Genomic DNA, 26,455 nt, shown 5'->3' on the forward strand with positions numbered 1-26,455 from the left:
ACTTTCCATTCTAATCATCTTAACATGTGTCTTGTCAAGCCTATGTATATGCATATGCACACTGGGGAAGGAGAATGTCAAAGCAGCTGGGACCCTGGTCGGGTCCAAAATAAAACCGTGCTTGCTAGGGGATCCAAGAAAAATGCCCTGGGGAGGTTCCAGGGGCTGGTGAAAGACACAGGACAGGAAGAATGAGACTTTGGGAATTCTGTTGCCATTTTGTGATTCCAAGAACAGCAACCATAGCTCACATTTATTTATGTGCAGATAGTATGTGGAGATATATGGAGATAGATAGGCATAGATATGGGTGTCATGCCTTAAAGCTTACGAAACACCTTCATCAAAACAATCCTAGGGGTTATACAAGACGGGAAGGATATTTATTATCCTCATAATACGTATGAAGGGGCAGGTAGGTGGTGCAGTGGATAGAGTGTCGGCCCTGGATTCAGGAGGACCTGAGTTCAAATTCAGCCTCAGACACTTGACATTTACTGGCTGTGTCACTTAACCCTGACCTCACCAAAAATGATGATGATGCTGATGATGATACCAATGAAGCCAATGAGACTCAGAGAAATGAGTCTTACCAGAATTCTCTTATGGTTATCCAGCTAACAGATGGCAAAACCAAGACCAGAGCACAGGTCTTCAACTCAGAGTTCTGGGGATCTTTGCACACTGCCTATGGCCTCTCATTTGGATATGTGAGGCAAGATCTGTTAATGAGTCGGTCTCTGTGACGTTATTGTCGTACCTCATACTGAAGTCAATACTCCATTTCATATTGTCTAGTTTTTTTTTGGAGTACTCCGGGTGGCTGGGTAGTTAGAGTGCTAGACCGGGCGTCAGGAAGACCTGAGTTCAAATTCCTGTCTCAGATACTGTGTGACCCTGGCCAAGTCACTTAATTTTTCTCAGCCTCAGTTTCCTCATCTGTAAAATGGGGATAATAACAATACTACCTCCATCATGTGATTGTGAGGATCAAATGAGATAATATGTGTAAAACATTTTGCAAGCCTTAAGGTGATATATAAATGCTAGTAATAATTAACAATAATAATGATAATAATAATAATAGATACAGTTGTTGTTGCTATTTTAGTGTTCCATGTGTGCATCTCAGCCCTCAGCTAGATGCTGATGTACCAAAGGAGGGGCTCCTCATTCTTCTCCTCATCCTCTCTCACAGACTCACCATCAATTCTGGCTCCATTCCAATTCAATTCAACAAACATTTATTAAGTGCTTACTAGATGCAGGCCCCTGCTCTGATTAGGCACTAGCTGCTCAGTGATTTGTAAGGATGAAGAAGGTGTGGGCCACTGCTTTTGTGCATCCCCGCCCTTGGTATTTGACCGGGTTACCTTCTTTTCTTATCGTCCACTTCCTTTAGGGTGTCTTTTATGGCATTTCTGGACAAGTCGTAGTGGTTTACTTGTTGCAGTCTCCTCACTCTCACCGTGCTTCTCCCCATTGTCCTTTGGCTTCCTTTTAGTATGGGATTAGCAGCTTGGTCATCCATGATTGCTGTGCTGGGTGAATAATGGTATTAAACAGCTAGGCTTTTGTGGGGGACTTCAGTGGCTTTAGGGTATTGCATGTACTGTTTGAATTCCCAAATAAGATCCAGCCTGACCTTCTCGTAATCTGTTCTGAACCTGGTTGGCCATTTCTGTTTCCTTTCTAAGGGGATGCATGTGTGTGTGTGTGTGTGTGTGTGTGTGTGTGTGTGTTTGTGTTTGTGTATGCACGCGCACTCAGTGCAATCCAAATGATTGTTATTTTTCATCTGTTTGTTTTCCTAGTATGGGTAGCTAGGCTGATTTAGCAGAATTGGTTTAACAGAAAGAGGAGTGGATTTGGAGTCAGAAAACCCAAGTTTGAATCCTGTATCTGTTAATTAATATCTCTGTGCCTTTGACAAGTCCTTTATCCTCTCTGGGTCTCAGTGTCTTTATCTGTTAAATGAAAGTGCTGGATGGGGTCACCATGGTCCCTTCTAGAGCTAATTCCTAAGAAGTCCATGATGATGATGATGATGGTAATGACAATGATAATGGTAGACTGTAAGCTTCTTGAGGAGAGAGACTGTCTTCTGCTTCGTTTTGTATCCCCATGCTTAGCATAACATCTAGCACGTGAGGTTATTGTTGTTCAGTCATTTCAGTCATGTCTGACTCTCCGTGACCCCATTTGGGGTTTTCTTGGCAGAGATACCAGAGTGGTTTGCCATTTCTTTCCCCAGCTCATTTTACAGATGAGGAAACTGAGGCAAACAGGCTTAAGTGACTTGCCCAGGGTCACACAGCTAGGAAGTTTCTGAGGCCAGATTTGAACTCAGGAAGATGAGATTTCCTGACTCCAGGCCTGGCACCCTATCCATGGCACCACCTAACTGCCCTTACCTAGCATATAGTAGGTGTTTAATATATGTTGCTCTTGGATTCGAAATTCCTTAAGGACTAAGACTATGTTAGCTTTCCACTTTGTCTTCCTAATGCCAAGTTCTGGGTCTTGCACATAGTAGCCAGCTATGTGGCATGGTGGACAGGAGTCAGAAAGTCATGGGTTTGAATTCTGCCTCAGACATTTCCTAGCTGTGTGACCCTAGGCAAGTCACCTAACCTTTCTCGGGTTTGGTTTCATTATCTATAAAATTGCATTAATAATATCATCCCACTTGACAAGGTTGTTGTGAAGATCAAATGAAATACTATATTGAAACATTGAAAAACTTAAAGTGCTTTATAAATGGAAGCTATTATTATTAGCAAATATTTGTTTAATTGAATTAATAATTGCTTTATCCTCCAGAAAAGTACCCTCCTAGCACTGCATTTTGTCCTGCCAGTGACCTTGGTGATCAGAGGCTCAGCTAACAGAGCACCAGTCAGGTCTGACCAGCCTAAAGTATTTGGGCCCCTGAGGCAGAGTTCACCTAGTTAAGTGTGGAGAAGCTTGTCCACAAAGGATGATTCATTTATTCATTCATTTGTTTAGTCCAACTCATGAGGACCATTTCCTATGTACTAGGGCTTATAATCAGCATCAGTGAAAGGAATACCCACACCAGTGAAATCCTGTATCCTAGAATAATTGAAGTGCATTAGTGATGTTCAAACAAAGTGCTTTCTGACATCTGAATGGCAAAAGGTCAGTAATGAATGATAGTTGATTTGTGACTGGACGGATAAATGGAACTAGCATGATTCTTGGGCTTTGTGGAGAGGAGAGGAGGAATGGCTATCTTAGCAGCCCTAAGTTCCATTTGAAGGTGGGTGGTGGTGGTGCAGGGGTGGGGGTTGTGTGTGAGAAGGGAGAAGAACTCTGGCTGAAAAGGCAGTGGTCTGTGGCCATAGTATCAGGTGACAGCAGAACCCGTAACCCGAGCACTGTTCTCCCAGAGTTAAAATGGAATCAAACGACAAAGCCAGTCTAAGAATAGCCTCACTGTCCAAAAACACCCAGCCCACAACAAAAACATCTCTGTCTGGCAGAGACCAGCTGTACCACTCCAACAAAGAGCTGGACCTTGGGACCAGAAGACCTGGGTTTGAATCCCCAGCCCTGCCATTTTGCTGTATAACCACTCAGCAAGACACTGCCTCCCTCTCTGTGCCTCAGCTTTGTCATCTGTAAAGTGGGGACAAATGGTGTGTTGTCCAGCACTTTGTGAATTTCCAAGTACTTCACTGTTTTTATTCTTCATCCAGACACCAGGGATCTGAGCAAACTGGATCAAATTAGCAAGCATTTATTAAGCACCTACTGTGTGCCTAGCCACATTCTGCTGTAGAAGGCACAAGACGTGTCCTTGAGGATAGGTTGACAAGACCCACCATCGTGGAGGAAAGACACTGATATGAAATGATCTGTGGTCTGGTGCTGCAGTGAGGAAATTAGACTGAAAGAATAATATTGATGGTTACCCTTGCTATAGCATCCCTCCTACCCTCCAACTCAGTGTCGTAATTGGTATAGAATATAGGTTTTACAGCTGAGGAAAGGGAGGCTCAGAAAGTAGAACTGACTGTGCCTCCAGGGTAAAGACACCTAGCTAGTCTTGGCAGGATTTGAACTCGGGTTCCCTCCCTCCAAGCATATGTCCCATACTGTGATGTCCTAGCTACCCCCTGTATTTCCCAGAGCACCCAGAAGTGATCCCACCCATGGATGTGGAAGGCTGCTGCCTGCCTTAAAACCAGGATCTGGATCTGGGTTCTTGGAAGACCAGGAAGAAAGGCTAAATAGCAGCAAGTTTAATCAAGGGCATGCTGCAGCCCCTCTTCCTGCCCTCCCTTCCTTCTCTCCTTTCCTCCTCGTCCTTCAAGGAATTGATTTTTGCTCAAATACACGGCGAGATCTAATGCTTTGAGGTCAGGGTGCTCTGACTTGGCTCTTCCCTCATGCTAGGGTTTTGTTCTCTCTCGGGGCTCTCCTTGGGGGTGGAGGGGCAGTGCTTTGTACCCCAGAGGGTATCATGTTTCTGTTTATCTCTTTCTTTCTCTCTCCTTCCCTGCTAGCCTTTTCTCTGCCTCTTACTAATACAAGGCCTATATTGCATCAGGAAGGTGGGGGATTTGCTTCCACATTTATGTTAAACTGTTTCTCCTAGTCACTGTTTATTCAGCTCAAAAATGTGACCAATCTGGAGAGGCAGTCGTGGTCGAGTGAAAAGAGCCAATAACTTAGGAAGTCGGAGACCTGCCACTTAGGAGCTGAGTGGCTGTGGACAGATCAGGCCCTCTGAGCCTCAGTTACCTCATCTTTAAAATGGCGATAATCCCTTTGCAAGCTACCTGCCAGGATGAAAAGGAGGAACGTGCTTTGCAAATGTTCCACTGCCCTCAAAATGTTAGCTGTTATGATCATGAACACCCATCCATCCCCATCAGCATCACAGAGTATCTTTTCTTTTCATTCAAGAGGTCTTTGTTAGTGCTTGCTCTGAGCCTGGCTCTGTGCTAGGTCCTGTGGAGACCAAAAAAGATGAAGAAGAAGACAGAGGAGATGACCACCTAAGAAGTCATTTACAGTCTCTTTGGAGAAGCAAACACGCGCGCACACACACACACACTTACACACACACACACACACACACACACACACACACACGCCCTCTGAAGTTTGCATTCAATTATTCTTCAAGATGTCATCAAGATGGGCATCCAGCCCCTCCATCAGGGCGAATCTTGAACCCTTCCAGTACCTTCATACCCTTATTCTATCTGGGTCTTTCTGGTCCATACTTTTTCATAAATCATGGCGAATTAGAATTAGAACGAACTTCAGATATCATCTAACCCAACAGGTACCTCCTCCGCGAATCAACATACCAGGCAAATGGTCTTCTAGCCTTCTCTTCAGACATTAAGAACTCAGAAGCATCTGGTTGCGCAGTGGACACAGCACTGGTCCTGGAGTCAGGAAGACCTGAGTTCGAATCTGGTCTTGGACACTTACAAGCTGTGTAACCTTAGGCAAGTCAGTTAACCTCTGTTTGCCTCAGTTTCCTCATCTGTAAAATGACAATAATAATAGCACCTATTTCCTATGGTTATTGTGAGGATAAAATGAGCTAATATTTATAAAGTATTTGCAAACCTTAAAATGCTATGTTAATGCTAGCTCTGTTTTAAACACAAATCGCAGAATCTTGAGTTAGAATGAACCTTTGAAGTCCTCTAACACAACCTATAGAGCAGCTAGGTGGCGCAGTGGATACGGTGCTGGGCCTGGAGTCAGGAAGACCTGAGTTCAAATCTCGCCTCAGGCGTTTACTAGCTGTGTGAGCCTGGGCAAGTTACTTAACTCTGCCTCAGTTTCCCCATCTGTAAAATGAGCTGGAGAAGGAAATGACAAACCACTCCAGTATCTTTGCCAAGAAAACCCCAAATGGGGTCACAAAGTCAGACACAACTGAAACAACAACCCAACCTATGCCTGACTGAGAATCTTCTCTACAACATACTACAATGTACAACATGAAATGAGATAGTATTTACAAAGCATTTTGTAAACCTTTAAGAGCTATATAAATACTAGCTAATAATAATAATAACAATAATAATGATGATATCATCATCATCGTCGTCGTCATCTACTGGACAGTAGTCTTCCAGCCTTCACTTAGACATCAAAGGAGGAAGAAACCATCCCTCCTGAGACAACTCATTCTTTTAGATAAATTCACTTACAAACAAGTTTTTCCTTCTTTCCTTCTCAGTAACATTCTCCCATTGTCCCGAGTTCTGCCCTGTGGCTTGAGCAAAACAAGGCTAGTCCCCCCTAAATCAGCCCTCCCAGGACTTGATTATTCAATTGTCATGCATCCCTTCCTCCCCCTTCCCTCAAAGACTTCTCCACATTCAACATCTTCACCTATTTCTAATGATCCTCTTTTGGGATCTTTCACTCTCCTTTAGGGCTCCTTCTGAGACTGTAATGATTCCAGATGTGCCTTATGTGGTATTATGTTTTATTTTTTAACAGAAAGGGCAGTTGAGGCACTGAGAGGCAGTGACTGACCCCAAATTATAGTACAATGTGGAGTTGACAAGCCAGGCTAAGATCATGAACCAGCTAAGGGCTGTGTGCGTCATGGGTAGAAGAAGCATTGGCAATGAATGGGTCCTCCTGCCTGAGAACCCCAATCTTAGAGATGAAAGGGTCTCTCAGAAGCCATCTAGTCTAATCCATACTTGAGCTATTATCATTTTTATAACATACTCAACAATTTGTTGTCTAATCTTCTCTTGAATATTTCCAGTGATGTGAAAAAAAAATGGAGGCAGTTTATTTCACTTTTGTGAAATTTTGTGAAGCCTTAATTGTTAGCACAATTTTTTTTTTCTTAGATCAAACTGAAATTTGACTCTCTCCTAAGACCACTAAGGGTAGCTAGGTGGCACAGTGGGTAGAGTGCCAGGCCTGGAGTCAGAAAAATCTGTCCTCAGATGCTCACTAGCTGTGTGACCCTAGACAAGTCACTTAACCCTGTTTGCCTCAGTTTCCACATCTGTAAAATGAGCTGGAGAAGGAAATGGCAATCCACTCTAGTATCTCTGCCAAGAAAACCCCAAATGGGGTCACAAAGAGTCAGACATGACTAAAAATTGACTGAACAACAACGAGGTATCAGAGGATTAAACAAGGGAGGAGACTGAGCAGTAAGAGAGTGGGAGTAATAGGAGAGCTGGGAGAACAGATTTGAATTGTTGTTGGAAAGCAGAATGCTATAGTGGAGAAGAACAGGATCAGTGACAGGAGGTTTGATTTTTACTAGCTGTAAGTACATCTTTGGGCAAGTCCTTTACCCATCCTCTGCAAAAATGGGCATCAGAGCCTGAGTACTGCCTTTCTGCCAGGGCCATTGGGAGGAGAGGCCTTTGTAAACCTGGAAGTTACGGAAATGAGATTTATTCATTATCCTCTGCCATCCACTGTGAATCCTCCCAACAGACTGTTCACCTCTACCCTCTTCACCTTGGTGAAGCTCCTAGGCCTGAGCTTTCATAGGTCTGTCGGCAGTGAAACTGACGGAATGCGGTCTGGAATGAGGTTGAGTGAGAACCTTGCTCCGGTGGCTGTATACAACCCTGATTTCTCAATGTTAGCTTCTCTGGTTTAAAGCACTCTTAATCTTCATTTCATGGACTTGGAGCTAGGAGAGAGGCGGTACAGTACAGTGCAAAGACCCTGGAGTCTAGAGTTTGGATTTTGGCTCTGTGAGTTATCTGTGTGACCTCTAGTCAGTCTATTGACCTCTCTGGGTCTTTCATATGCAAAATGCTAGATACCTTCTAGGGAAGTTAGGTGGTTCAGTGGATAGCGCAGGGGGCTTGGAGTCGGGTAGGCTCATCTTCCTGAATTCAAATCTCGCTGTGTGACCCTGGGCAAGTCACTTAACCCTGTTTGTCTTAGTTTCCTCATCTGTAAAATGAGCTGGAGAAGGAAATGATGAACCATTCCAGTATCTTTGCCAAGAAAACCCCAAATGGGCTCCCGAAGAGTCAGACATGACTGAAAACAACTAAATAACAACAACAGCAGCAATAACAACCTTCTAAGGTGTCAGTACAGTGAATAGAGTGCTGAGCCTGATGTCAGAAAGACCTGAGTTCAAATCAAGCCTCTGTGTGACCCAAGTCACTCAACCTCTTTGCCTCGGTTCTCTCAACTATAAAATGGGGATAATAATAGCACCTACCTGAGTTTTTGTAAGGATTAAATGAGATAATATTTGTAAAGCCCTTAGCACAATACTTGGCTCATAGTAGGCACTTAATAAATGCTTGTTTCCTCCCTTGCTTTCTCTTATGGTTTAATGGATAGGGTGCCAGACTTGTCCTGAATCAAGAAGACCTGTACTTGAATCCTGGTTCAGATATTTACCAGCTACACAATTACTTAATTTTTCTCAGCCTCAGTTTCCTCACATGTAAAATGGGGATAATAATAATGCCTTCCTCACGGTGTTGTTGTCGAATGAAATAATGTACAATGAATACCTTGTAAGTCTTAAAGTGCTACTAAGAATATATTTGGGTTGCTTTATTAATAGAGCAAATCATAAATAGATAGTTATTGTCTTCTACCAGCCAGAAGGTTGTCCTGGACTTTCCCCCACCCCCACAATCCCTGAAACATGGACATCTCCCTTTCCAGCAGCCACTGTGTCTTGGAAAACCTCATATTCTTGGCCTTGGGGTCATCCCTTCAGAACAAGTTGGTTGGCGTTGGGCACAGGCACCAGGGTCGGCTTTACCCAGCCCACATTTATGCTGACAAGTTCGATGAGACTCCCCACCTCCACAGATCCCAGGAGGCCCAGGGCCACTGAAGAGGATGCTGAGAGTGTTCCAGGGGACTAAAAAACACCCAGAGGTGGGCAAAGGGCCAACTAAGAGATAGAGAGAAGCAGGGAGTGGAAGATAAGATAGCCAACCCAGACCTGTGCTGAGCGAGCGAGTGGACTTGGCCTCCATCTTCTCCATCAGTCTCTCCCCTCTTCCCTTGATTGCATCCCTGCCCCCCATACACACACACTCTGTACCTCCCCCTCCCCATTTCCTGCTGCCGTTATCACTGGGTGTGTTAGTGGCTGGGCTTTCAACTGAAACCCTTCGGAACATTTCCCAGCCTGGAAAGTGCTTGGGCAGAGGGCAGTGTTCAGAAGCAGAACAAGCTTTCATCCTTGGGTGAATATAGAAGGACTGAGGAGTGACTTGGTTGTTAAAAGAACAGGGTGGGTGGGGGAGCTCGAATGCTTAAAGGAAAACAAACTTAGGTCAGGTATTTCCTGACTTTATCTTTGGTCTAGACTAGAAGATGGCTGTAGCCGGGGATGCTAAAGGCCTTGTTCTCTTCCTGCCTCTGCCACTGACCCTGGATACAGCAGTTAGCAGCCTTTCCAGCAAACATTTAAAAGAGGAACATATAGAGTGACTTTAGAATGCCTTTAGAGAGGCGTGAGGTGGTGCAGTGGATAAAGCACCCACTCTGGATTTAGGGGGACCTGAGTTCAAATCCTGCTGCGACACTTACTGGCTTATGACCCTGAGCAAGTCACTTAACCCCAATTGCCTCCCAAAAAAAAAAATCTTTAGAACATAGGATGTTAGAAGTGCAAAGGGCTTTAAAACATATGATGGCATTGTTGGAAGGGACCTTAAAACAGTGAAAAGAGCAGACTGGCTCTCAAGTCAGAAAATATGGGCTTGTAGCCTTCCTCTGATGCTTACTACCTGTGTGACCTTTGGCAAGTCATATAAACTCCCTGGGCCTCAGTTTCCTCCTCTGTAAAATGGGGGCGGTGGATTAGATCACCTCTAAGGGCCCTATCTAGTGTCACCTCTAGTCCTAACCTAGAATCCTGTGAGCTTATGTCCAAACTAGAAGAGAACTTCAATTCTCTAGGCCTGTGGCTTCATTTTACAGACAAAGAAAATGAAACTCAGGAAAGGGAAATGACTTTGCCCAAGGTTACATAAGAAATCAGTGGCAGAGAAAAGCCTGGGTCCTGGGTCTCCTGACTGCCATACCGGGGCTCCTTTCAAACACTAGTCCACGGACAGTTTATCTTAATTTTAACAAGTTTTTCATTGTCTCCTTCCCAGGTTTATTGGATCAAAATAATTCTAAATAATATTTCAAAGCCCTACTTACATAGGGCTTTTAACTCATCAAAGAACATTCACCTTCTATTCATTGGAGCCCGGCACGTCATAGATGCTTAATAAATGCTTGTTGATTGATTTGAGCCTTACACCGGTCCTGGGAGGTAGCCAGGGCATGTATTATAATCTTCTTTTCCAGCTGAGTCCCACAGACCTGACTTCACCAAAGGGATGCAGTTAGCTAACAGCATAACTGACACTGAATCGTAGGCCTCCCCACTTAGTTATAATCTAAGAGATCTTTCTGGCGTACCTACTTTATGTGGGCTCTTGGACCCTGGAGCATAGAAAAATGAATTCCCAAATCCATTGTGTTTTATAAATTACACTTTTTTTTTCATTACCACGGCTTTGTAAGGCAGGTTCTACAAGTATGAACATCCCCATTTTACAATGGAAGAAAATGAGGCTGAGAAAGAAATGACTTACCCAAGATCAGTATCAGAGCTGATAATCAAGGTGCTGGTGCTTTTAACAATTCTAAGACCACTGCTAATGTTCTAAGTTCTGTGTCCTTAGTGTTCTGTTTCTAAGGTACCTTCTGTCAGTCAGTCAGTAAACATTTATTAAGCAAACACTATGCACAGGCATTATGCGAGGCATTATGGCTCCAGCCTCGCAGGGCCTGGTGTGACAAAGCCCTGAACCTCAACAGAGACAGGATAAGAGTTTCTCAGGGAACACTTTTACTTTAAAACAGGAATCAGTGTAAAAATTCCAGACTTAGAAGTATTTGAAATGGAGCTCTAAAACCCAAGCCCCTTTACAACACAGTCCCTGGGGATGTTAGATGGGCGCCATATTACTTAGAACTTGATCCAAATGGTTGGGAAGGGAATCCAGGTCAGTAAGGACCAGTATGTACCTAGCAGCTCATCAAGTTGGAGGTCAGAGCTTGATGTCAGGGGAGGTGAAGGCAAGGGTGAGGGGATGCCTGCTGACAAGGGGTGGACTGTCCTCAGACACTAGCACGGAAAGCCCGCCTTCTGAGCACAAGTCTCCAAGGGCTGAGTAATTATTTTGTCTGTGATAAGTAAGAGAACATTGTGTAAAAGCTTGGAATGTATGGCACTAAGAAGGCATTAAAATAATTTCAGGCTGTCCACATGGAAGAAAAATACTGCTGCTTAGGCCAAAGTCCACCTCTTAACCTCTCCTTCATCTCTTGATAACTGGCAAGAACAGTAGTTCATGTTGACTGAGCTGGTTACAGTTTACAGAGGACTGTGCTATCCCTTATCTCAGCAGGCCTAGGAGCCAGGGAGATGTGGGTTCAAGTTCCATCTTTGACACGTGCTTTAACCTCACCAGGCAGTTCTGTAAGACTCGAACTCATTGGCAGAAAAGATACCAAACTGTATTAGGAGAGAGGCTTTCCTCAGCCAGGAATTTTCAGTGCTAAGATTAAGTCATGACTGCAGTTTCCACCCGCATCTCGTTTGATAGTCACTCCAGTGACTCCTATGAGGAAGGTAGAGCAAAGCTAATTATCCTCATTTTGCAGATGAAGAAACCAAAGCACTGCTTGGTTATGAGACTTGCTCAAGGTCACACAACACATTTAGTGGCAGAGCTGAGACTTGAAATTTGGTCTCCTAAACACCTAAGGCTGCAGTTTTGTGTGGCCTCCAGGACACCTCAGGAGGTGTGGGTGAATTTCTTGCCACTTCTCCAGCCTTTCCTTCTGTTCCTTCCCAGCAGTGAATCTTCTGGAGTCAGGACAGTTTCCTCCCTGTCCAGATGTTCTCTGAAGTTCTCATCATCCCAGGCAAGACCTCTTTCCTATTGCCACTCCCACCTCCGCTTTCTCTCAGACTGACTCCTCCTGTCTGAGAGGGGGAAAAAATCTGTGATATTTATTCAAACTAATATAAGAGATGGTTTAGTAAACTGGGGAGAGTCCCAAGCAGGGAGCTGGGAGCTGGGAGACCTGGGTTCTGATCCTAGCTCTCCCTCTAGCTAGTTTGTGACTTCGGACAAGCCTGCCAGCCTTTCTAGGCCTCTATTTCCCTTCTGTGTAAAATGAGGATTCCTGATGTTCCCTTCAGGCCTAATAGTCTGTGTTTTCACATTCGAGCCAAGTTAACAAACATTTATTAAGCACCTACTATGTGTCACACATGCTAAGGCAGCTAGCAACACAGTGGATAGAGCGCTGGGCCAGGAGTCAGAAAGACTTGAGTTCATACTATCTGTGTGATACTGGGCAAGATGCTGTTGTTTAATTATTTTTCAGTCTTGTCTGTCTCTGTGACCTCAATTTGGTGTTTTCTTGACAGAGATACTGGACAGGTTTGCCATTTTCTTTTCCAGCTCATTTTAGAGTTGAGGAAACTGAGGCAAACAGGGTTAAGTGACTTGCCCAGGGTCACACAGCTAGTAAGTGTCTGAGGCTAGATTTGAATTCAGGAAGAGGAATCTTCCTGACTATAGGCTGTGCAGTCAATCCACTGAGTCACCTAGTTGCCCCCTGAGCAAGTCACTTAACCTGTGTTTGCCTCAATTTACTTAACTGTAAAATGGGGATAATAGCACCTACCTCACTGGGTTGTAGTCAGATCTGTAAAGTGCTTAGCACAGTGCCTGGCACATAGTAGGTGCTGTATAAAATGCTTTTCCCCCTCTCTCCTTCCCTCCAGTAAGTGCCAGGTATACAAAGAAAGGCAAAAGATGGTTTCTGCTCCCAAGGGGCAAACAGGATGCAAACAATTATGTGTCAGGGTGAATTGGAGATAATTTCAAGAGGGAAGGTGCTAGCAATGAGGGGTACTAGGAAAGGCTTCCTGTAGAAGGTGAGATTTTAGCTAAGACTTGAAGAAAGTCAGGAGATGAAAAGGAGAAGGAAAAGCATTCCAGGTTTGGGGACAGCCAGTGAAAATTCCCAGTCAGAAGATGGAGGGTCTTATGTTATTAGCAGCACCAAGGCTAGCGTCGCTGGATCATAAAGTTTGAGAAGTGGAGTAAAGGCTGGAAAAGTAGGGAGAGACTAAAAGGTTCTAAAAGGCTTTAAAAGCTAAACACAGGATCATACATTTGTAAGATCCACCTCCTAACTCTTTTTTATCTGTGTTACCTTTCACCTCTCTTCATTTATTTAGGCCTTCCTCTGGGCCTGGAATATGGAATATACTCCCTCCTCATCTCTGCCTGTTGGGTTTGGTTTTTTTTTTCATACTTCAGATGTCACCTTGGACATACTTTCTTCCATGAAACCTTCCTGATTCTCTCTCCCTACCAGCCAAATTTTGGGTCTCTAATATTCCCACCCCCATAGTTTCCTAGTATACTTTGGGTTTGTCTGTCTTTTACCCTTGACACATTTCATCTCACGTTATACTTCTCTCTGCTCACACCATTTTTTCCTTAGACTATAAACTCCTTGAGAGCCAGAAATGTTTTTAATCTTTGCATAAGCATTGAGCATAATACATCAAATCCATTAGATGCTTAATACATTTTGGTTGAATTGAATGAGATCATTTTAGGCCTCAGTGGGAGAGAAAGTTGGGGTTCTTGGGGAAGATTCCCAGCTCCTTTCCTTTCCAAGAAGAAACAGCCTTGCCATGCATGCCGCGTAGGGCTGGGCAGGGCCCTTGGGGACTGGTAGTCTTGGGTTCTGCTCCCAGTTCTTTGACCTAACACAATGTGGGACCCAAAAAATCACTATCCCTTTGAGCCTTTTTGTAAATTGAGGGAGCTAGACTCAATGTTCTCAAAGGTCTCTTCTGGTTCTGACATTCAACATTCTGAGGTCACTTCTAGCTCCCACGGAAAGAAGGAAAGAAACAAGCATTTATTAAGCACCTACTATATGTGCCAGGCACAGTGCTAAGCACTTTACAAATATCTCATTTAGTCCCCCCAACAGCCCTGTTAGGTACATGTTATTATTATCATCCCCATTTTACAGATGAGAATACTGAGGCCAACAGATTAAGTGACTTGCCTAGAGTCACACAGCTAAGAAGTATCTGAGGCCAGATTTGAATTCATGTCTTCCTGAAGGAAGGAAGGAAGGAAGATAATTTATACATCAGTATGTCTAAAATGGCCTGTTTGTAGAAGTATGCCTACTGCAAATGAACTAGACAATTGTTTTTAGATCTTTCAAGATAATTAAGATTGTTACCTTTGAGTATAATGAACGAATCACTTTCAAATAGGGAACTAGTTCTTCCTTTTCTAATTCTAATTAATTTTAACTTTTCAAAGCCAGATTGAATGGGGGTAGGGAGTGGAAGAAGAAGGAGAGCCAGGAAGGGACAGGACAGAGTCAAAGATGTCTCCAGGGTTTCAACCCTGGGTGAGTGGGAGAGTGGTGATGCCCTCAACAGAAACAGAGAACTTTGGAGGAGGGGAACATGATCAAGTCTTTCTTAAACATGCCACATTTGAGATGCTAGAGGGACACACAAGTGGATATGTCCAGAGATGTGGAACTGGGGTGCAAGAGAGAGAAGAGGGCTATACATACAGCATGTTTAAGTGACTGAAGCTTAAAACTGCACTCAGACTTTTGCGACACCCTTTATGGACTTGGGAGTCATTGGCGTGGAGGTAGTCACTGAAGCCTTAGTTGAGAGTACCAAGGAAGACAATGTAAAGAGATAAGTAGAGGACATAGGGCAGAGCCTTGGGGGGCCATACACGGTCAGTCAGAGATAGTAAATGGTTGAAGGAAGTTCCAGCAAAAGAGACTGAATAGTCTCTATTTTATCTGGAGATAGGAGTGGGTCAGCAGAATGTTTCCCCCCTCCCCTGGCTAGCACTCCCACAAAGAGCCATCTCTCACCAACTATTAGGGAGTTCATCTTGCAATTACAGTCTACTAATGCTCTTTGTGTACAGGTTGCTGAGGAAAGTGTAATGGGAATTCATCCAGAAAATCAATGCAGTCTCCCCTCAGGGACCTGGAGACTCTTCTTGGAGTGTGTGGGTCCAGCTACTCTATCCCCCATGCAGTAGATAAACAGGAGAGTAATTAACCCAAGTTGTGGAGTGTTTTGACCACTAGCAGCCCTTCCTTGTGATATTAATAGTAATAACACATTTATTTAATTTTATTGTTGTTCAGTTGTTTCAGTCGTGTCCAACTCTTCATGACCCCTTTTGGGGTTTTCTTGGCAAAGATACTGGAGTGGTTTGTCATTTCCTTCTCCAGCTCATTTTACAGATGAGGAAACTGAGGCAAACAGGGTTAAGTGACTTGTCCCAGGTCACAGAGCTAGTAGGTGTCTGAGGCTAGATTTGAACTCAAGAAGAGGAGTCTTCCTGATTCCATGTCTGGCTCGATATGCACTATGGCGCCACCTAGCTGCTGTTTAAAGCTTTAAAGTGCTGTTTAAAGTGCTTTCCCTAAGAGGTGGGCGAGAATTGTTATCCCTGATTTACAGATAAGGATACTGAGGCTCAGAGTGGTGAAACAACTTGCCTGTGATGACATAGTAAATGTCAGAGTTGGGAATTGAACTCAGATCTTCTAGTACCTATCACACTACACTGTATTCAGGCTAGGTCATTCTTGAAGGAAGTGGAGTAAATCTTGCTTTTCCAAAAGTTCTGGTAGATTTTGAGGAATTCAACATGGCTGGGCTTGAATCTTGGCCTTGGAAGGGATTGTAAAGAGTATCTAGTCCTGCTTCCCCATTCCACTGAGCCCAACTGGTCTTCCTAGAACTTTATATTGCCTCTTGTACATTACTTTCTCATATAACACATCAACCCCATGGCCACCATATTGTTATATCCTATTAGCATTGTAATGAGCTCTTCGGTATGTGGCATAATCTGACAGTGAGGGTACTACAGAGAAGAATGTCATCTCAATCAGCATAGATTAGCTGGGGAGTCACTAATATAGCCCTTCTAGAATTTTGGGACACCCTATCCAAAGACATGACTCCTCTTCCTAATATCAACAATAATGATAAAGTGTCCCTAGAAAATCAAATTTACAATAATCAGCAAAATGATGACTTGATCCCAGGACCATCTCTATCTAAACACTATCAAAAAAGAGGAGAAGAATGAGATAAATAATAATTATCTCCAAATTTGTTATCCCAAAGCTTTTGACAGAGTGTCTCATTGATGGCTGATTCATTTAGTTCTAATGCATAAGACAGATACAAATATAGTGAAAATATTGGAGCATTTGATGCTCACGTGGAAAACTTCTCAATTTAAAACATGCCACCAACAACGTAATGGCAAGAACAATTTACAGAGCATCTGACATCTCTCAAGGAGACAGTTTTAAGCCCCTTATAATTCTACCAGCTTTAAACCCATTATCATGTCTCCAGCTTCTGAAAGAGAGTTATACTAAAACATCTTTATTGATCACTTACTGTCCATGGGTAACACCAATTTATTTGGATCCACTGAAAATCATATTAATCAGTTTCTTAATCTCGTGGAATCTTTCCTCAATGATATCAAAATAGCATTGGCCTCAATAAGTGTAAAATTCTTAACATACACCAAGAAGAGAGAGAGGCAGAAATCTTTGAGCTTGAATCCAAGAGGTCATCTTGAACCACTGTATGAAGGAGATACTTAGAAATACCATGGTCCTCCTCCAGGCAAGGCACATTGAAAATAAAGCTATCAAGGGGGGAAGCTGTGGCTATGAACATTGAGACTTTTTAGCATCCTGAAATTTAGAGCAATTAACACCTATGAAAAGCTAGTCTTAATTTAAACTTTTGAAATGATAAGATGGGCCACAACAGATCTGGAAAGTTTCCCAACAAAAACCTGTAAAATAGTTACAGATCACAGGACCCATCATCCCAAGGCAGCTATACAAAGACTCATGCTTCCTTGTCAAAATGGAGGAAGTAAGATTAATAGATGTTCTTGGAGCATATGAGTAAATTTAATAAATTAATAGGACATAAATATTAATGTATATTTATTTAATACTATTTAATAATTTATAGGGGCCAGTGAGGTGGTACAACAGATAGAATGCCAGGCCTGGAGTCAGGAAGACTCAGCTTCCTGAATTCAAATCCGGCCTTAGACACTTAGTAGTTGTGTGGCCCTGGACAAGTCACTTAACCCTGTTTGACTCAGTTTCCTCATCTATAAAATGAGCTGGAGAAAGAAATGTCAACCCACTCCAGTATCTCTACCAACAAAACCCCAAATGGGGTCACAAAGAGTTAACATGACTGAAAAATGACTAAACAACAAATAATTTATATATTATATTATCTACATCATTTAATAATTTAACAATATATTAAATGTAATTATTATATAATAAAATCAATAGCACATAAATATGTTTAAAACTCACAGAAATACTTTTAGAACAAATGACATCCAAAATTGTTTCCCAAAACAGTACAGTAGTAAAAACTTAGGATATCTACGTGCCACTGAATTTGTCAAATTAACCACAAGGTGTTGAATTCCAAATATACCCTATGAAATGAGTAAGGTCTAAAAATGGAAGCAAAAGACCTGGGAGATATCCATGCAGATTCAACTAGCAATATTTTTACAAAGAAGCATCAAACAAATGGCTGAGTCATGGAGATTTTAAAAAATAAAAACTGAAGACTTGCTGATAATAGTTAGCATTTGTATTATGCTGAACCTTAATGTTTGCAAAGTGTTTGCCTCACAACATCCTGTGAGGCACATGTTATTATTTCCATCTTCCAGATGAGGAAAACTGAGGCTGAGAGATATTAAATGACTTGCCTGGGACACCCTCCTAGTAAATGTCTGAGTCAGAAATTGAACCCAGGTCTTCCAGATTCTAAATCCAAAACTTTATCTATTACGCCATCTAGCTGCCTATGATGGTGATTCAGGATTAGATCACAGATGCCAGAAATTAGAAAAAAGTTATCCTTAAGGACCTCTTGCTTATCAATGCAGGTTATAAAAAGAAAGAGTAGAAACTAGGAGACCCAACTGCAGGTTGCCAAAATTTAGCACTTACCGAACACTTAGCAAGACACAAATCTGGTGGCTAGAATTATATAGGATAAACTCTCGATCTTTATTAAATTCACAAAAAACAAATCCCCATATCACAGATACAGACCTCATAACGTCCTTGAGAATTCAGCCAACATGCTGCACTGGCACCAGAGCATTGTGGAAGATAGGGCTGATGTCCGCAGTTGTCTGGACAGAACGTTGATCCATAAAAATTTAAGGGCAGTGTTTTAAATAGATGTTGCTAAACCAAATAGAGCAGAAAAAATCATCCCCATCATCCTATCTGCAGCTGGTGCTGCCCCAAAGACACCTTCAGGGAACCTGAAAAAATGATGAACTCTTACTCAGTTTCCTTAATTTTTTTTCAATTGACAATCATTTTTTTTCTCTCCTTCCTACCTAATCTCCCTCTGCGGCCCTCCCCACCAAAAAAAAAAAAACATTTGGGGGGAGAAAACAATTCCCTGGATCAAATATACAAAGTTACACAAAACAAATTCACACATTGTGTCAGAAAAAAAGTTGATTTCAAAAACCATTCCCAGAATATTAGATAAAAAGAATAATAGTAGGATAAGAGCTTTTTCCAGGGCCATTTCTATATGAAATCCATCCTAAAAAAAAAAAAAAAAGAGAGAAAAATGACAAGAACTGATTTTAAATAGTACTTTTGGGTATACATTATTTCAATGAAGCCTTACAAAAATCCAATGAGGTCAGTTCTGTGGGTATTAATATACCCATTTTACAGGTGAGGAAATAGATGGAGAGAGGTTAAATGGCTTCCCCATGGCAACAGCGCTAGGAAATTTCAAAAAGGATAGAATGTCTTTCTCTCTTTCGGTTCTACCCGCCTCCCCAACCTCTCTCTCCCTCCTTCTCCCTTTACCTTTACCTGTCCTCCTTCAGCACCCTCTTAATTCATCTACACGTATGAGATCACAATGGGTATGAGAAAACTCGTGTATTCACAACTGCCCTATGGAATTTGCCCCTTTCCCTTAGGGGCAGGCTATAGCCTCTTCTGTGAATTTCTCTGTTTCCACTTCTTTATCTGTGAAATAGGTGTGATATAATCCTCATTGTTCCCCTCCCCCTCCTCAGATGGTTGCAGGAAGGTGTTCTGTAAATTGTAAAAGTCTATACAAATAGGAATTTTTGTTGTTAACAGTGACGATTATTTCCACCCCCAGTACCAAAATTTCTGCTACCGGTACAGTAATCAGTGAAAAAACATATCCTCTTTTTAAAAACATTAAAAAAAATTGAGTATTTATTCTCTTCTACCTCCTTTTTTCCTGAGTGAAAAAAAAAACAAAAACAAACAAAAAAAACCCAACCAACCAAAACCTGGTAACAGATACGCCTTGTCAAGCAAAATCGAGTCCCATCGTGGCCTTGTCCACGATTTCTTGTTTCATGCTGTACCCTGAGTCCATCATCTGCAAGTCAGGAGATGGTGGTATGCTTCATTATCAGGCCTCTTGAATTACGGTTAGTCATTTATCGCATTGCTCTGACTTCTCGAGTCTTTCCACATTAAATCACGTCCTCATGATGCTTCAGTACTGACTTTAAGGACGCCAGAGATCCTTGATGTGGGCACTTTCTTCACTCACACGGACCACAGCCTCACCGTGGCCTTTGGGAGCTGCCAGACCACCTCCTCCACCCTCCCAAAAATCCCTTGGTGACCACCTCTCTAGGTTGGTTCTCTGATGACAGATACCTGGTATGTCACTGGACTGTTCAGTTTAGTGGCCCAAGGTAGAGCTAGGTGGAAGACAAAGAAAGAAAGGTATATTTAAGCTTCTTAACAGAGCTGGCCCCACATGGAACCCACTGCCACTGGGAAAATAAAGACCATCCCGCCCACGAATGGTGTTCAAGCAGCGTCGTGTTGGCAGAGATCTGGGTTAGAATTCTGATTTCAGACACTAGCTCTGACTGTGGCAGTCAAGTCACTTCACTTTTCTGAAATTTAGGCTCTTTGTGAAATGGGCTAATAATGATTTTCATCCATTTATATCTATATAACTATCTCTTTATTCTTCCATTTGTATGTATATATCTGGAGCAGCAGCTAAATGGCTCAGTGGGTAGAGCACTGTGCCTGAAATCAGGAAGACCCGGGTTCAAATCCAGCCTCAGACCCTGTGTGACCTTGGGCAAGTCCTTTAACCTCTGTTTGCCTTAATTCACTGGAGAAGGAAATGGCAAACCGATCCACTATCTTTGCCAAGAAAACCCCATGGACAGTATGGTCCACGGTGTCATGAAGAGTTGGACACAACCGAACAACATATATGTATCTGTCTATCTGTTTATTCATTCATTCATCAGTCTGTCTGACTGGAAGCAGAGTGGACATGGGAGTTAAAACTATAACCAGGCTGTACTCCTCTGAACTTTATCATGTCCTCCCGTATTCTCATCATCTTGCAACATCACACCAATCCTGAAACTCATGCTTCCTAGGGCACATAGTAGGAGCTTAATAAATGTTTTTTGACCAGCTGACCTCACAACCTTGTTGTGAACTAAGTGGTTTTATAAAGCTTAAGGGAATATAAAAATGAGCGTTGCTATTGGTATGCTCCAGGCTAGAGCACCCACTCCAGCATCTCAGAAGATGTTTATTGATTTGATTGCATTGGACTGAAGCTGTTATATGATATATATATATATATATATTCATATTTGTCCTTTCTTCTTACATAGACTCTCTGAGAAACCTCCCCTTGGTTGGTCACGGCCCCCGCTCCTCCCCGGCAGAACTCAACAGCTCCAACCCACACCTGCTTCGAGAGCGCAAATCCTCGGCCCCCTCGCACTCCAGCCAGCCAACCTTGTTCACCTTTGAAGCCTCAGCGAACCACGCACAGACCACCCTGTCCACCAGTGCCCCCCAGGACTATCTCTTCCTGCACCAGTGCATCAGCCGAAGAGCAGAGAACACAAGGTAAGTAGAAACTGGGAGGAGGGAAGAGTAAGAGCCCCCACAGCCCTGGCAGAGGCTGCTTCAGATTCAGAAACACACCCGTGGAAGTGATCCCTTTCTCCACCACCATTTCACACCTTTGATTGAACTTGCTGCCTACTGTAATCCCCAGATCTTTTTCAGACAAAGTGTTGTTTGAAAAAAAGACAACACCTGTTCTCGGGAAGTTGACTTTTTTTTTCCCCAAGTGTAAGATTTTGTATTTATCCCTATTTTTTTTTTGTTTGCTGTTCATATTACTAATACTAGAGGTAGCGTGATACCGTGGGAAGCAGAGTGGACATGGGAGTTAAAACTAGGTTCAAATTCTTTGTCTTTGTCTTTGACATGTTCAGGGGTACCCTGGGTCCAGTGTTTCTGGAAAATATGGCAACTCAAAAGGATAAGTTCAGGGGACCCCTTAACAATGGCTAGGAGACCCTGAGCCAGTTGCTTAATTTCTCTGATTCTCAGTTTCATCTTTTGTAAAATGAGCATATATAGATCATCTCTCAAGACCCCTTCTCGCTTGAAACCCTCTGATCTTATGATTTGTCCCCCTTGGGAGGAAATAAGCTGAGAGGGATGTTTCAAAATGAGGTTCAGTGTGCATGTGTGGGCAGCACCAACAGGCTGAGTGTGAATTTGGCAGTGTTTCACATGGTCATGCCAAGGATCACTATGGGCCCAGTGGTAGGCACTCAGTAAATACTTATTGGATTGGACAGCCTGGGAATGTCTCATGGAAAGACCCAGTGGATAAAAAAGATGGTAGGCCACTTAGCAATGCTACTGCTGGTTTTGCCCTGGCTTATCTTTGTTCTCCTTCTCCCCCCCACCCCCACCACCCCCAGAATACCCTCCCTTCCTCAGCCCCACCCTCTCTCTTTTGATGTCCCTTCTATCTTTCAGGCTCTAGTGCCATGACAATTTTTCTCCAGGTGAACTCCCTCCTTAGATTTCCCATAGAGCTTTATACTAAGTCCTCTCCTTTACACCTGGGTAGATAGTCAAGAAGACCTAAGTTCAAATCTAGCCTCAGAGACTTACTAGTTGATTTTATTTCCTTATGGGAGGTAGCTGGTACTGCAGTAGGTAGAACACTGGGCGTAGAGTCAGGAAGACCTGAGTTCAAATGTGACCCCAGATACTTGCTAGTTTTGTGACCCTGGGCAAATCCCTTCACCTCTGTTGGCCTCAGTTTCCCCAACTGTAAAAAGGGGGTAATAATAACACCTACTTCATAGGGGTGTTGTGAGAATCAAATGAGATGATATTTATTTGTAAAAAGCACTTAGCACAGTATCTGGCACATATAAATATTCACTCCTTTCCTTTTCCATTCCCTTCTCTTATACCATAGTTATTTGAGTATATGTCATTTCCTCAATCTTTGTCACATTTCAACACTTAGTACAGGGCCTTGCATTTAACAAAGGTCTGTGGAATTCTGTTGAAGTGCCTACTATATACCAAGCCTGTACAGGGCTCTTTGTGGGGATAGAGGTGTCTTCATTAATGGAATCAGCAGTCTTGTAGCAGGGTTATCTAGCACATGTCCAAATAATTATGAAATGTGAGGCCCACATTTCAAATAGATGAGTCAGTTCCCAGCTTGATACCTGGATATAAAGGGATACGTTTAGCCACCTGGAATGTCACTTGGAAGGCATCATCTGCAGCTCTTTAGAGTAAGGCATTGTTTCCAGAAGGTCCCTTTATGTCCTAGGTAGATTCACAGAAACTTGGACTGCCCAAGGTGGATGGGACCTTCAAACACATAATGCTAGAGCTGGAAAGGGTCTTAAGAATAGAGAACACTAAAGCTGGAAGAGTCCGTTAGAACATAGAACATTGACAGAGAGCTGGGGGGCCCCTTAGAGACATCTACTCTAGCATCTTCATTTTTTGGAGAAAGAAACTGAGGCAGACCATAAAAAAATGTGTTTCCCAAGGTCACACAGTTTTTAGTGGGCAGGACAAGAAGCATTAGAACATTAACTGAGACTTGCTTCCTGGGGGGAAGGGACAGAGCACCAGTTAGGAAAAGGCCTTGTAAATGGGACAGGTGGGGCACCTGAGTAGACAGACCAGCCTTGTTATGAGAACACTAGTTATGCAGCCCAGGGAAAGAGGATCTGGTGAAATAAAAAAGAGAAGTGGGAGCTCTGGAGAAATATTTCTATATTACTTCACTACTATTGTTTCCTGCCTGCCCTGCCTACAGAGGGTGTCCAGGAAACTCTCCATTATTGAGAGGTGGATGGATTTTGGATTTTCCAGGCTGTTTTCTCTTGCCCTGAGTGGAAAGGGCAGTTAAGATTTTTGCAAAACTTTCCTTGGATGCCCCAGGGGCAAGAGCTGATGGGAACAGGAGATTGTACGGGAGGGACCAGGAACTGATGCCTCCCAGCCAGGGCGGAACTCGGAACTTCTGGCTCTCTGGGGGAAAGTTCCCAGGGCAGGGGCCAGACACCTGCTGTCTTCTGGCAGGGATTCTAGCTGCCATGACTGTGGGGCCCTGTTTCTCTCCGCCATCTTGTGGCCACATTCCCAAACTGCACCTTGTCCATGCTCGCTGAGCTCAAAGGCATGCAAATATAGACTCTTTTATCTAGTACTTTAGGATAACAAAGTGCTTTAGTGACATCCCCTCATTTGATACCCACAACCAGCTCTGGTAGGTAGATACCACAGGTATTATTCAATGCTACCTTTGTATCTAAGCTGGAAGGGTCCTTGGAAATCATTTCATGAATAAGAAGACTTCTGGCAAGGGAAGGGAGGTAATTGCCCATGGTCATAAAGCCAAGGAAGCACCTGAATTAGAATTGGAACCCAGGCCTCCTGACTCCAGGTCCAGTACCCTTTGCACCATGTTAAGCTGACTCAGGCTAGTCCCCCACTAGGAGCTAATAGGACAAATGGCCAATATATAAAAGAAAAATCAAGATATAGCTCAACTGGGAATGGTCTGCTTTTCCAGGCTAGCGGAGAAAGTTATTCATCATAGTGGAAAGGGGGGCGGGGCGATCCTAAGAAGACATTTTCTCCTCCTTTTTAATATTTATATCATACTTTATTTTATATATTTAACTGTCTTTTATTTTTACATTATCTTCATTTCCCAGCTATGTCCTCCCATTCCCTCCCTTCCCAGAGAGCTATCCTTTATGAAAAGAAAAAAAAGTTTAGCAAATCTAAGCAACACATTACATCTACTAACCTTGACACTTTGGTGAAGAACAGCTAGAGAAATGTCATAATTCATAAGAGACACAGTCCTTAGACTAGACAGGAGCCAGCAATAAAACTTGTGGCCTCAGTTGTCTATACCCAAAACCCCAGAATGTGGGTAACAAGGTGAACTATAGAGCATAACACAAGAAGGCAAATTTGACATCATGAGACTTGGTGATAGGAGATCCAGACTGCTGTGGAAGGCTCACCTTAGTCAAAAAGAATAGAAAAATAGGAAATTGGGGGTAGAGAATAGCATTGTATCTATCCTTCAATCAGATGGGGGAAGTATGGTGAAGCTCTTTGAACATAAATGAAGGAGGAAACAAAGGGAACAGTGGTATGAGAATATGCTATAGGAGGGAAGGAGGAAATAGATTAGTTCAGGAAACAGACCACAAGCTCCAGATAGAGGTACAATATAGGACCTCAATTGTATGTACATTTTCTAAAATGTGCCCTCTTTCTACCAAAAGCTGAGTAGCTAATAAATTCATAGTTTATCTTTAATGACATTTTCTTCTTTCTGTAACAACAGTGCTGGGGTCATTGCCCTCCCATTCCCAACTCACAGGACAGGTCTCCCAAGGGATAGTTCATTATTTCAATTCAAGGTTCTCTGGATCAGCCAGAGTCATTTAATGAAATGGCAGTCAAGTCAACAAGCATTGAGCACCTACCATGTGGCAGTCACTTTGCCAAGTGCTGGAGATACAGAGAAAAGCAAAGACCGTCTTTGCCCTCAAGAAGCTCACAATCTAATGGAGGAGATAAGATGCAAACAACTATGTACAAACAAGATATATTTCAGGATAAATTGGAGATTATCTAAGAGTAAGGCAATAAGACCAAGAGGAGGAGAAGGACTAGATAGAAATAAATGCTTGCAGATAGGAGTTACAGAGTATGTGGAAGGAAGGAAGATAAAACTGGAAAGCTAAGAGGGGGTTAGGAAGGGTTTTCAACACCATATATCTCTTTTAGAAAAAGGCAGAAAATCTTTCCTTGCTTGGGGACCAACAAAAAACTTACTTCCAATTCTCCTTTCTCACTTCCTATTGGGGCTTCTTATCTCTTTAGGAGGAGATTCTCAGCCCCAAGAACCAAATTCTTTAGTATAAGGAGTCAGGTATTTCCAGCTAGCAAATACACCCAGCTGTAGCCTTTTCTTTGGGCTCCTTCCTATTCTGCAGATTTAGATACCTTGGCCAGAGATCTCAGCCTGGCTTATGATGAGCATTCCATTCATATCTGAAGGCTAAACTATAACCCATGTAATGGTTATTGGCCCAGTAATTACCAAATGGCTCTGGGTTGAGAGTGCCTAGTTTTCCAACCATAAAGCTCCTCCATTCTTCCCACGTCAATGAGTGGGTGGGGTCATTGTCTCTTCTACCTGCCTAACTGTATTCCTGGTTTTTTGAGCTACAAGCTAGGAATGACTTTGGAGGGCTCCTATAAAAATATATACTGCAGAGGGCAGAGCCAAGATGGCGGAGGGAAAGCAGTGACTTGCTTGACCTCTCCCTCCAAACCCCTCCAAATACCTATAAAAAATGTCTCTAAACAAATTCTAAAGCAGCAGAACCCACAAAAAGACAGAATGAAACAAATTTACAGCCGAAGACAGCCTGGATGGTTGATTGGAAAGATATATCGTGCCGGGCTGGGAGAGGAGTGCAGTTCTGCGTGGGTGCGAAGGCTGCAGCAAACCTGGAGCAGGCCTCAGAGGACTGAATCGTGGGCAGCTGTGGTGGTTTCCAGACTTCTCAATCCATGAATGCCAAAGACAGCTTGGAAGGTCAGTGGGAAAAATCTGTGACTGCGGTAAGAGAAGAGCTAGGTCTCAGCCTCAAGTCTCCAGCATGGCCTGGGGCCGCGGCAGTTTCCTGAGCTTCCGGCCCACAGACTGAGGGGGAATCAAGTGGCTGATCAGAGGGGGATTGCAGGGTTCCCTTTGCCAGTGCTGAGGCAGGAATCTCTTGCGTGCTGGTGTGGTGAAGCTTGTTGTGGCGGTGTAGAGAAAACGCCTCATGCCTTATCATAGCACCTTGGAAGAACTGAAAATTTTCAGGTCCCTAGAAGT

The 26,455-nt window shown here is 43.1% G+C and overlaps 1 protein-coding gene across 1 annotated transcript in view; it reads left to right on the forward strand.

Annotated features, from left to right (window-relative positions):
* The window catches only part of GAB2 (GRB2 associated binding protein 2), a 253,798-nt gene that overhangs the window by 204,464 nt on the left and 22,879 nt on the right, over positions 1–26,455 (forward strand). The window contains exon 3 of the mRNA XM_027848228.1: positions 20,871–21,111. Coding sequence (XP_027704029.1) covers positions 20,871–21,111 — 241 coding nt within the window. The remainder of the gene's footprint in view (positions 1–20,870; positions 21,112–26,455) is intronic.

Source organism: Vombatus ursinus, unplaced genomic scaffold, assembly GCF_900497805.2.
Source record: "Vombatus ursinus unplaced genomic scaffold, bare-nosed wombat genome assembly UNPS02005659.1, whole genome shotgun sequence".
Classification (NCBI taxonomy): Eukaryota; Metazoa; Chordata; class Mammalia; order Diprotodontia; family Vombatidae; genus Vombatus; species Vombatus ursinus.